The 12,840-nt window shown below is 40.1% G+C and overlaps 1 protein-coding gene across 13 annotated transcripts in view; it reads right to left on the bottom strand.

The window, feature by feature from the left end:
- Positions 1-12,840, bottom strand: part of HERC1 (HECT and RLD domain containing E3 ubiquitin protein ligase family member 1) — a 127,002-nt gene that overhangs the window by 20,208 nt on the left and 93,954 nt on the right. For 12 of the 13 annotated variants that reach the window (XM_078884591.1, XM_078884586.1, XM_078884626.1 and 9 more), the window contains 7 exons: positions 11,266-11,525; positions 10,346-10,473; positions 5,729-5,865; positions 4,951-5,157; positions 4,454-4,584; positions 2,085-2,290; positions 575-689 (listed from right to left, as the gene is read on the bottom strand). In XM_078884591.1, coding sequence (XP_078740717.1) covers positions 575-689; positions 2,085-2,290; positions 4,454-4,584; positions 4,951-5,157; positions 5,729-5,865; positions 10,346-10,473; positions 11,266-11,525 — 1,184 coding nt within the window. The remainder of the gene's footprint in view (positions 1-574; positions 690-2,084; positions 2,291-4,453; positions 4,585-4,950; positions 5,158-5,728; positions 5,866-10,345; positions 10,474-11,265; positions 11,526-12,840) is intronic. The other variant, XM_078884649.1, reaches the window with a different exon arrangement.

Below are 12,840 nucleotides of genomic sequence, written 5' to 3'. Positions count from 1 at the left end.
GAGCCTTGAGAAACAACACACACAAAACATACATTCTTAAGAATTGTACTCAAGAAATAAATGTTTCTGGGGATTGACCTTTGCAAAAAATTAGGTATTTTGTGGCACAGGTTTAAAAAACACAAAAACACACGTGCACAGAGTGAGAAAGATACCTCTTGCAGAGGCTGCATAAAAATGTTAATCTCTTACACTCATCAAAACTCTGGTTAGCTGAAATATATCACTTTATTATATTATTTGTCAAAATTTAAAAATAATCACACTATAATTAACTACCAATTCTGCCTTATACTACATTACGACTCGATAATAGTGGAATGTGTAAAATATACCAATAATAAAAATATGCCATCACAGCATGACGATGACACTTCATTTTTCCAAACATAATTCTTCACACCCAGCCACAGTTATTTTTCACTTTTACAGATCATCAGACATGCACATTGAGAAACTGAGCCATTTTGCATTTGAATGAAGAAGACATGAGACTGTAGAAAGGTGGCCCAAGTGGTACAAGTCTGGAAAACCCCGACTGTGAACGCTTCCAAACAATGTCCGTTGAGCTTACCTTCACCATTTTCTGCTTTTCCTCACATATCGTTTCTGATTCTTGAGGCTCTGGCACTTCAGCGTCTGTGTTTTGTGGGATTGTCCATACGCACACAAGCCCACTCTGACAGCCTCTGTATTCGAAGGAACGGTAAAAGTGCAAGTGTCACTACAGCGATTGATGTGATGCAAGTATGTTGAACTTCTTTCACACCATACTTAGCCAACCGTGGTAAATAGGAGGTGCGGGGGAAGGACAAGTTAAATACAAAAAGCAGTTCTAAAGATATGAGTTTTCAATATAAAATTAAAAGTGCATAGCTCCAATGGCTTCCTAATATCGGAAGGAATAGTGGCCGCATAAGCGCAATTAATGTTATGTGTGGAAACACGCTTAAACACAATGTGTGTATTCATGCATGCTACACTAAACTGCGACACATGATGCTTCTAAAAAAAACATACCAATGACAGCAATGGCAAAAGAGAGCTTCCAATCAGGACTGCAAAACCCATTTATTTACTCAAATTAGTCCTTATTTATGTTTGGCATTTGTTATAATGTAATAAAATAGTTGATGGGCTCAGTCCAGACAGATATTTGCTTACATTGTCCAAGTATTTAAATACATTATACTCTTGAAAAAGATTGCTATAATTACCATTTTATAATAAGAGAATTAACAAAGCAATGGCATAACATTTCGCCAAGTTGGATTCCCTCTAATTTGCCATCTGTGAATCTAGTTATACAGTGGTCAATTGCTGAAATATTCACAATTCCCCCATAATACAAATACCCTACAAGATTTGCATACAAGTCGGATTATGAATACATTACCTAAACTAAATTTGCAACTATCATTGTGACAGGAGTGACATTTCTGCAACGCACTGAAGTGCATGTAACCCATGTATTGTCATTAGACGGCAAAATAATATTACAACATTGACCACCATCACCCGTGATCGGGCAATGTCACTCATGCATGGGAGCCCATTTGCCTCATCTCTCCTTTTCATCTTGTGTCACACGGCATGGAGATCACATTTTTAACACGGGTATTTGTCCACAATAAAAATGATTACATATACGGGAGACTCGTCCTAAGGGCGAGTGATATTGCATGGGTAAGGATGAATCCCAATAATAATCTCCCCCACGTTGCTCTGCGTGAGAGATTAATCAAAGCTCCTTCTAAATAGGTGATAAGATGGATCTGACAAGGCATTATTGCTTGTAGGTGTCATGTGCGCACATCACATGTAAGAAGAAGGCATGTACATATGTGCTGCAAGAGGCTCAGGACTGAATTAAGCCTGTGTTGTCAGAGACCAAAGTTGTGTGTTTATCATCACACCTCCAATCCGCACGGTTGGCTACGTATGTGTACGAATGAAGTTCAACATACATACATGAATGATGTTAAGGCTATAAATCCATACAAAAGGCTTCTTTGGTAAATGGCCTCAAGCAAATAAGCTTTGACCTATGTAAGGCTAAGTAAATATAACAGGAAGAGACGTACGATGCAAGCATGAGCCGAGAGTTTGGGCCCCTGCCAAGCAAGCTGCTCCAGGCCACGGTGTTGATAACGGAAGGGTGGGGCAACAGAAAGCGGCAGTGCCATCCACTCTCGTCGCCATGTGCCCATATCTTGACGTTTTCCTCTTTGGCAGCGCAGCTAAGTAGCAGTTTGCCCATGGGATCCCACTTAATGTGCGTTACAGCCTCCTGTCAGACATTAGGGGGTGAGAGATGAGCAGATTGAAGGTGAAATGGCAGGAATGTAAAACACCTTTGGTGACTAGTATTGCTGGTTCGATACAATTGTGACAAATAATTATGTATTTCTTCAGTTACCAACCACACCCATGAACAAAACCCAGCAACAAAATCAATGTAAGAACATCTTCGCGTCTGCATTACTGAAGGAACTGGGATTATTTCGTAGGCTAGTGTCAAGGCTGTCATTACGACTTGTAAACATTTGCCCGAACAAAATATGGACACCTTTTAAGTAGCCTGCATACTCATAATTTTAAAATGATTTTTTTGTTACTTTACTGAAATATATATTTTTTGTCGATCATGGTTTGGCATTCAATGCTCTGCTAATTTGAGCATTATTGTATCCATTTAACTATAGAGCTTGTTTAACATGTTTCATCTTGCTCCTCAGACTTTCACCACCTGACAGTTATAGCCCGATGCACGAGTGTCTTGATGAGAGAGGATTTCTGTGCGGGGTGATGATAGACATCAGTGTGCATTTCCTTTCGGTAAACGTGTGTTATTTTACCGCTTGGGCCACGTCTAAGTAAAATATCCAGGAATGGGAGTGTGTTTTCCACCTCCACTTCCGTGGTGAACTGGATGGCGGGGTTTTGCGAATTGAAATGATTTCGAAATTAAGTGCATCTTTACCATGTGGCCAGACAACCAAAGTGTCATCCAAATATCTAAACCAAAAAGATGGGTTTTGCAATGGCAGGAGACAAAGGACACAGCACATTGCTGCTCCTTGCTTTTGTGCAAAGAAATCACCTCTGCATAAGAAATAAGTGTTATTTAGACAATGCTCAGCTAGTTTTGGAATATCTTTCGATAAACATGTCTTATTTACCAGCGTAGAGTCATTTAATGACTCGTTAACCGGAATCCTCATGAACACCTTCCACATAATTAGGCAGATAACTAGGCAAAGGTTGCTAAAACAATTGAGAATAGCAAAGTACCAAAATTAAATATTAGCTTTAGCGAGGCAAAGGCCTTAAGAGAACTGAGATCAAATAAAGATATCCAAATTCTGGCCACTGATAAAGGCCTTTCATCTGTGGTGATGTCCCGAGCAGATTATGATAATAAAATCATAGATTTACAGGAGGAAAGTACCTATGTTAAAATTAAACGAGACCAAACTAATACTTTGGAACGTAAGACTACTGCAAACATTGCAAATGCATTAATTCCCAAAGCTGAGCAATACCAAATTAAACCAAGGGCCTCACAACCACCTAGACTTTACGGGTTACAAAAGATACACAAAATTGGTGTCCCATTAAGACACATAGCAAGTACATGAAGCTCTGCCACATATAAATTAAAGAGTCAATGAAACTGTTAATAAACTGTGATTAACAATCTATTGTTATGTAACCCCCCACCCCCTCTGCTCTCCGCACCTGATTGGCTCTTGCTCTATTTAAGACCTTAAAAACTTTACTATTCTGGAAAAAATGCCCGATGATGCTGCATGTAATTACCAGCGAAACTTCGTACTCAAATTGCGAATGGTTGTGGATTTACTCTCGAACACACCGGTGGGTTGAAGCAGTAACTAAATGGCACGTTTTGTTGACATGACAAACCTTACTGGCTATGTCGGGTGGTGGAGGGTTACGACACATTTAAACTTACGCGATCTAACCCAAAAACCTTTCTTTTTGACATGCAATAATGGTATTCACAACAGTGGGAATCTTACAAGTCAAGCCAATTATCACATGTATGAACATCTCTCTTTTGTATAATGGTGTTATGCAGTTGTCATTTGTGAAAAGAAATTAAAACACCAACCGCATTTTAAATGTACCCGAAACCGCTGCTTCAGTTAATTAACATAAAGTAGCTCTACTACAACTGAATGGTTGCAAATTCATATCTAGCTTAGGTATTGGTTCATGCCATTTGAAATAGTTTTCTTAATTATTTATGTATAATTTTGAAGTTAGTTTTTGCTCAATTTATCTCATTTATACGGAATCCTCAGTTTTTACTTAAAAAAAACACATTTTACTCGCAAGAGGCATGTTGATTCAAGAGGCCCTCATTTGATTTGAATAAATGTATTGACATTTTCAGTTGAGGAAAATCTATCCCAGCAGGATGGCTTACTTGATAAGCATCAATGATCATCACGCTGGGCTTTTCAAAGGAACCCTTCTTTCCAATCAAAATTTTTCCATCAGCATAACCAACTGCAAACGGCTTGTCTTCACAGTACCACGCGATGCAAAGAACGGCCACTGCACACACACACACACAAATGCACACAGTACAAGGTTAAAACTATTTTTTTTTACAAAAAAAACAGCCTTGCTGGAGTTTTTCATTAAATAAAAACTCACCACAGGCAGAGTCATTTTAAAAATGCAAAAGCAACAGTAAATGCCAATTTAAATGACACGTGAACAAAGGGAGAATGTTCTATTGAGCGTCACGCACATTTAACAAAAAAAAAGGCATGAACTCTCACGACACTTCCATACTGAAATTGCCAACCGCACAATTTCCAGCTTTACCAGGAAAACGTGGTCGAAACTTTCTGTTCGCAATATTCTAGGCACAATGCACTATACCCGTGTATACAGCGGTCCCGAGTACCCACTCACCATCCTTTCTGCAGCAGTGCTGTAGCTCCGAATGGTGGAATATGGTGGAGGAGTCGACCACCTCGATGAGGCCAAGCGAACCATCGAGCCGGCCAATCAGCAGCATTTCCACGGACAGACTGGCCCGCCCTCCGAATGCGGCCTGCTCATCAGGCCACGCCAGGCAAGTCACCCAGTAGGGCTGTAGATCCACGTGGCCACGGCCACCTGTTCAAGAGTTCACATTTATGGATCACTATTTCCAGATTATATTCACACGTGATAAATATCGCGACTGCTAATTGTAATGTTAGCTTTTTAGTTACTTTACTGGAACTAGCAAAATACTCTCCTGTGAGAAGATAAAACACATTTCACCAACTGCAGCTCTTCGAAAAGATAGCAGAATGTATGACTATTGAAAAGTTCAATTATTTTGACTTTAAATGGCCATAATTGTGGCAAACGTAGGACATTTTAAAACATTACTCGTATATAATAAAAAAACACAATGCACAGTAAAATACGGCAGCTCAGAATATTTGATGGGGCTCACGAAAATGTATGTGCGTTTATAAGTCTTTGATAACGAGTGCACTGAAAAATACAAGCTGCTTTAGTTTGTGCCAATTCCATGAGAAGCAAAGCATCCCATAAACTATAACATCAAACCATTTTTTCGTGGAAAATAATTAAGTGAAACCCAAAACCTGCACCATAATTTTACAAATCAAATAAAACTGAAGTATATTAAACATTGCTTAAAATATATTCTGGGTGATTATGTAAAGTAACACACCATTGACGGGCCAGATGTTGACAGTCTTGTCCAGAGAAGCAGCAATATATTTCCCGCTGACACTCCAGCAGACCTGGGAGAGGTGTGGGTCACTCGGGGACCCCAGGCCACTGGCACTCTCCTCCGCCTCATTATCACTGCAACAGGATACCAAATAATGTACCGTTAAGACACTTCCCGGTACGGTCAAGTCTATATTTTCAGAAAACAAATTTCTTGGCAAACAATGGATTAACTTTGTGCAAATGCAGATGAAAGGAATGATGTGGTACCATACCATGTTTTTTTTTCTGCAAGCATTCATCTTTGGAATGTGTCGCAAAAGCAAATGGTACGACTTTGTGCTTCCATTCCACATTTAATTACAAAAACACAACCCCATTTCCATCCCTAAGGTGCTATCAGCTGTTACGTCATCAAAATAAAATTTCACACGGAATGAATGCCCTCGGGGATAATACATAAGCGAACTGCTACTGAAGTAAATGCAATACAAGCCCCTTGATTCTAGATTTGAAGCTTTCGTGACTGCAAGGAATCATCTTCTTAGGTTTTTTCGGTAAAGTCACGTAGAAAGTAAAATAAAATAAAAACAAAAATCACGACGTTTCGGAGGCAACACAAGTCTCCGTCATCAGGTGGGACCGTCACAGCCAGATTAGCTGTATCAAGTGAGGCAATGATTCAAGATGTAATCCCTTAAAAGCGAGTTGAGGGGGGAGGGAGAGGGAGGGGGGAGCTCATCAGACTATGGTAGCCAATGAAAGGAACGTATCGGGAGGGAGGGGGGGCGAGGCCAAAAGGGTGGGCGATGGACGTGGAAGCGCTTGTGCGCAAGCGGCCAATTACTGCACACGCCAACACAATGGAGCGATTGTGCGCAAGCGGCCAGCCACTGCACCCGCCAACACAATGGGCAGAGAGGAGGAGGGGAGGTCTAATACACATGATAGACAAAAGAACGAAAATGATGATGGGTACAAACTTAGGGGGAGCTCATCAGACTATGGTAGCCAATGAATGGAACGTATCGGGAGGGAGGGGGGGGGGCGGGGAAGCGCTTGTGCGCAAGCGGCCAATTACTGCACACGCCAACACAATGGAGAGAGAGGGGGAGGGGGGGTCTGATACACATGATAGACAAAAGAACGAAAATGCCCATGTTTATACCAATGCTGGCTGAACAATGAAGAGAGTACTGTTAAAATAACTGGGGATGTTAACACTCGGTAAAGTACAGTAAAAGTGCCTGTCAGATAAGATGGTCCAAAAAATTTGTGATTAAGTCTTTTTTGCGTGGTTGATAACATCTTTCCAATGATTACTAAGTTTGTACCCATCATCACGGTTGAAATTATGTCTGTGTTTGTATATTTGTATGGCTTCGTGTACAAACCTTTGATGGTAGCCGGGAGGTTTGCAGAGAACCTTGGTCTCGGAAAAGACAATTTCATGAGAGCCCACCGAGTTGTAGCAATGATCGGCCACGGCAGAAGAATCAGTTCTGCCCTGTTTCAGATCTGACTTGTGCTCGCGGACACGATCAGAAACATGACGTTTCGTTTCTCCAATGTAGCAATCACCACAAATGCAACTCAATTTGTAGACTCCAGGATACTGTAAGTCAGGAACGACATCCTTCACAGATGGAATCAGATCACGGATTTTAAGCACTGTACTGAATCGGACTTGGATCTTATGTTTCTAAACAAACATAAGATCCAAGTCCGATTCAGTACAGTGCATCTGTGAAGGATGTCGTTCCTGACTTACAGTATCCTGGAGTCTACAAATTGAGTTGCATTTGTGGTGATTGCTACATTGGAGAAACGAAACGTCATGTTTCTGATCGTGTCCGCGAGCACAAGTCAGATCTGAAACACGGCAGAACCGATTCTTCTGCCGTGGCCGATCATTGCTACAACTCGGTGGGCTCTCATGAAATTGTCTTTTCCGAGACCAAGGTTCTCTGCAAACCTCCCGGCTACCATCAAAGGTTTGTACACGAAGCCATACAAATATACAAACACAGACATAATTTCAACCGTGATGATGGGTACAAACTTAGTAATCATTGGAAAGATGTTATCAACCACGCAAAAAAGACTTAATCACAAATTTTTTGGACCATCTTATCTGACAGGCACTATTTTACTGTACTTTACCGAGTGTTAACATCCCCAGTTATTTTAACAGTACTCTCTTCATTGTTCAGCCAGCATTGGTATAAACATGGGCATTTTCGTTCTTTTGTCTATCATGTGTATCAGACCCCCCCTCCCCCTCTCTCTCCATTGTGTTGGCGTGTGCAGTAATTGGCCGCTTGCGCACAAGCGCTTCCACGTCCATCGCCCACCCTTTTGGCCTCGCCCCCCCTCCCTCCCGATACGTTCCTTTCATTGGCTACCATAGTCTGATGAGCTCCCCCCTCCCTCTCCCTCCCCCCTCAACTCGCTTTTAAGGGATTACATCTTGAATCATTGCCTCACTTGATACAGCTAATCTGGCTGTGACGGTCCCACCTGATGACGGAGACTTGTGTTGCCTCCGAAACGTCGTGATTTTTGTTTTTATTTTATTTTACTTTCTACGTGACTTTACCGAAAAAACCTAAGAAGACAAGCCCCTTGCTTTCTTAACGAGATGCTGTACCCTTATACCAAGCTAAGAGCAATGGTAGTCATTTGACAAATCAAATTCATTGTTTTCATCCTGGCAGGTTAAATATTCTTAAATTATGTAAATTATGAGAATAGGTTTTCCCCCTTTTTTCTTGCAACAAAACAGGTGTTAAGTTGTTAAAACACCAAACTGAAACATTTTACAAGGAATCATGTCTGCAGTAACCACAATATTTGTGGTCAGAATGCAAACAAAAAACTGATAATATATGCATTGTCCTTGAAACGGATTGGTCCACACCAGAGACAGCTTTCTTTTGAGCCTCGTCTTAAATGGTGTTAGACCAGGAGGCCAAAAGGCATACAGCACAAAGACAAATGCACTATCAGAGTAATGAGAGCTCGGGGTGAGCAGCTACATCATGGGACCTCCCCTTTGCCAGTACCAAACTATTATTAGGTTTTTCCCCTTTTTTCTGGCAACAAAACAGGTGTTAAGATGTTACAACACCAAACTGAAACTGAAACTTTTGACAAGGAAACATGTCTGCATTTCAGTTTGGTGTTTTAACAACTTAACACCTGTTTTGTTGACAGATAAAAGGGGAAAAACCTATTCTCATATTTTGGTACCGGCCAAGGAGGTCCGATTATGTAACTTATGTTATTTTGTGTAATTATTTGGAGATGTGCGACAATTTGTTTAATCTTTGATGACTGCCATAATTCGAAATATCTGAAGTGGTATCGACTCAGTGTTCTGGAAAGGTATTAGGTATCAAGGACACTCGGCCACCTCTACAGCACATGTTACATGAGTCGACTACTGTCGTCATTAATATATTCTCAAATATAATTAGGAGGCTAAAGTTTTATGAAAGGTGTTTGTTCAAAGCAGAGAATTCTTGTGGGACACGGTGACTGGCTCATAATTGGAGAATGCACTTTACTGTGGTGCGCCTTGAAAATATTTGGACTTTAATACATTTTATATAGGATATTTGAAAAAACTTAAGAACGTTCAATTTAGTTAAAATTATATATATTAAGGAAATATATACAATTCTAAACATACCCATATAGCTTGAATTGGAATTTTACCTTGCTGTAAATAAATTTAACTATTATGTTATTATACGTTTATTTGATACCCATTATATTTCAATGAAAAATAAATAAATCTAACATCCTGAAACCTCATTATGTTTTCAAGGTCCCACAATGTGAGATGCATTTTCCAACTATGACGGAGTCAAGGCAACTGCCAAAACCCTTCAGATCTGAAGGATCAATTCCAAAAATGTTTTCTAAAATAAATAGTAACATTTTAAGGCTGTGCCAATAATAAAAGGTGATGAGGATATTTGTCTGCATTGTGAATGCATTTTTCCGTAATCATGAATTGCATTGGCACAAAAAACTGTTACATTCTATGTTATACTGACAGTCAGGGCAAAGGAATTTTAAACTCATAACCTCGTAAACTGCAATATAGTACACACTTAAAATCTCTGTTAAAAATCCCTATGCAAACTGTATTCAACATAAGCATTTGCACGAAGAAACATTAACACTGTACACGTAAACCAATCACACGAGTTAATCGCTCGAGAGGAAACTAAAACACATTAATCTGAATTAAAAATCTGCCAGTGGTGCCGTCTCACTGCAAAGCTGAACACAATTTAATCAAAAGGTAGTGCAGGTCATTGATTTTCACAACACCAACCTATGAAATGCAATGGTAACATGCTCATCTCTTTGTGTTATCTTTCTCATCATAAATTTCAAGCCTATTTTTTCCCACAGGTAATAAAAAGCACCGGTGAAAGTAATATGAAATAACACCATCTGACACGATAGCAAAGCACCGTTAGTTCATAACACGTAGGAGCTATATGCGTTTCGTACGTGGAGCGATTAGAAAATAAAACTACTTTTTACTCATTTAGTATTTATCAGAAGATGCTTATTAGAAGCTTGGGGTTGATCTTACAGTTTGTGAAAGACGCAGGTTTGCTGAAGCGTGTACTGGTTTTTGGAAACGCTCCAAATCCTCACAGTCCCATCATTGCCGCTCGTAGCCAGGAGCTGCTTCTTGTTGCTCCAGCTGCAGCTCGTCACCTGCAAAACGTGGAAGCGGAAGTGGGTCGTGCCAATATGACTACAACATCATGGTCGTCAACCCCAACAAGCCAAGACACAATGGTGGAAAAATAGAGGGATTTTTTTTATCACATAACTGCTCAATACATGATGAGCAGTAAATATGAAAGCCAGTCTCTGCTGGAGCATTTATATTCCTTTGCAATAAAATTATTTGTTTAATTTTAGAATCCATTCATGAAATTGATCAACATTCCAAATTATGGAATATAACTACGAAACTCAAAAAAGAAGGTTGATAAAAAATAAAGCTGTTATTCTTTATTCCTAGACCTGCAGACAAGTAATTATTTGTCCCCACCCTCAAAGCAATTTGACAAATTATTATTATTAAATTCTAGAATTGTTTCTCCTTTTGACTGGTGTAGTCTTGTTTACTATAATAAGCCAGACGTAACACCAGCAAGCATTTGAATATAATTTTCATTGTAAGCAATCGATATTTGAAACGTACAATTAAGATGTGCATCATAAAACTTGATTCAAATTAATAAATTAACCTATGCATCATTCATAATTAAGGTTTTTTGGGTTCGATTAAATATAAATTTGTCATTAACCCACCACCAGCCGACACAGCCAATGAGCAAGGTTTGTCACGTGAACATAATGTGCCAATTAGTCACTACTTCAGCACACCGGTGTGTTGGAGAGTAAACCCGCAACATTTACAATTTAAACTATGCATCATTGCATGCTCACGATGGACAGACTTTCATTTCAAAAGATTTAACAGAACTCGACGCTCACTCTGTTTTGATGAGCTTCAAGCTTCATCTGGGGGCATTTGCGCAGGTCCCCAGTCATGTCTGCAAAGGTTTGCGGCCTGGTCTGGTTGTCTCGATCATGGGCGGCCAGAGCTCTCACAAGCTGCTGGGCGGCCCACTGCCTGTGCTGCGACGATAGACGCGCAGACAGGCAGCAGGCAGCCAGCGCGTTCGCCAGCTCCAGAGGACCTAGAGTGGGGGTCGCACAGTAAGCAGCCACACTCAGAGGCGACAATGCACCCGCTTCAGTGTGAGGGAGGGAAACGGGAGGAGATGAACCAAAGGAAAAAGCATTAATCTCCAAAAGATCATTCAAATAATAATTAAGGTTGGATTTTAAAACCTGATGCATCATAAATTGATTTGCATTACACGTTAAAAAAATTACAGGTTTGTGACCAATCAAATTATCTGCAATGATATTTAGTATCCATAAGAGGTTTTGGGTGAAGAATAAATGTGTTGTTAAAATCCGCCACTACCCGACACAGCGAACTAGTAAGTGTTGTCAAGTAAACAGAACATGCCAATTCGTCACTAGTACAGCACACCTGTGTGTTGGAGAGCCAAGCCACAATATTTACATTCTGAGTACGACGTTTCGCCAGTAATTACAACTAGCTTCATCATGCGACAGCCAGATTTGTGTCAAACTGTTGTTCCTTATATAGGAGGCGTAGATGTGGTGACCACACTTTCAACATTTATTTATTTTCGCGATTTAACTCAAAACAACCTCTATTATGCATATTGGTCGCGAAAGCCTACGTGTTAAAATACTATTTAGTATCTCCTATAACAGGCGACTAATTTCAGTTTCATGGATAAATATAAGAAACTATTTTTATTTGACCAGGTAATGCCTACCGAGCTATATAGCTCTTTTTCAGAAGCGACCTGGCCACAATTAATAGCTCAATTAAGTGGCTGATCATGCAGAAATGTATAACAACCAAATACTCTAAATGCATGTTTTTAAATATGGAGGGAAAAACCGGAGGACCCGGAGAAACATCCATGTGACCACGGGCAGGACATGCAAACTCCAAATATACAGGTGTCACATACAGGCATCAGGGTCAGAATAGAATCCATGTCCTCCTGTACACCAGGCGAGGTAGTTAACATCTCGCCAACGTGAAGCCCTTATATATTTATACGTATCCCCATCTCTGCAACCACAAGCATCACCCTGACAATTTCGATATCAAATTAAAACAAGGGTTCTCCAAAGCCATATATATGTTTTTAATCAAATTTAAATCAATGTTGATATTTCAACGATATTGCTAAATAAATGAATGTGAGCGACCATTGCCATTCCACTGTAGATGTAGCCTGTGTGCACCCAGCTATTGTGGTTGTGATTGTGTCAATTATTGTTATTATGAGTTTAGGAAAATTATCAGAAGAAATACCTTCACAGCAAGGGTATAGAAGAACTCCGGGTCAATGCAAATCCCCTCAGGTCACGTTTGATTGTTACTAGTTCCCAGGGTGCAAAAGGCTCCCAACAACCACACGGATGCAACGTATCGTAGATTTTAAGAGAAGTGGT

This window comes from Lampetra fluviatilis, chromosome 3 (assembly GCF_964198595.1).
Source record: "Lampetra fluviatilis chromosome 3, kcLamFluv1.1, whole genome shotgun sequence".
In the NCBI taxonomy this organism is placed as follows: Eukaryota; Metazoa; Chordata; class Hyperoartia; order Petromyzontiformes; family Petromyzontidae; genus Lampetra; species Lampetra fluviatilis.
Note: the sequence above shows the minus strand (reverse complement) of the source record. Positions and strands in the feature narration are given on the sequence as shown.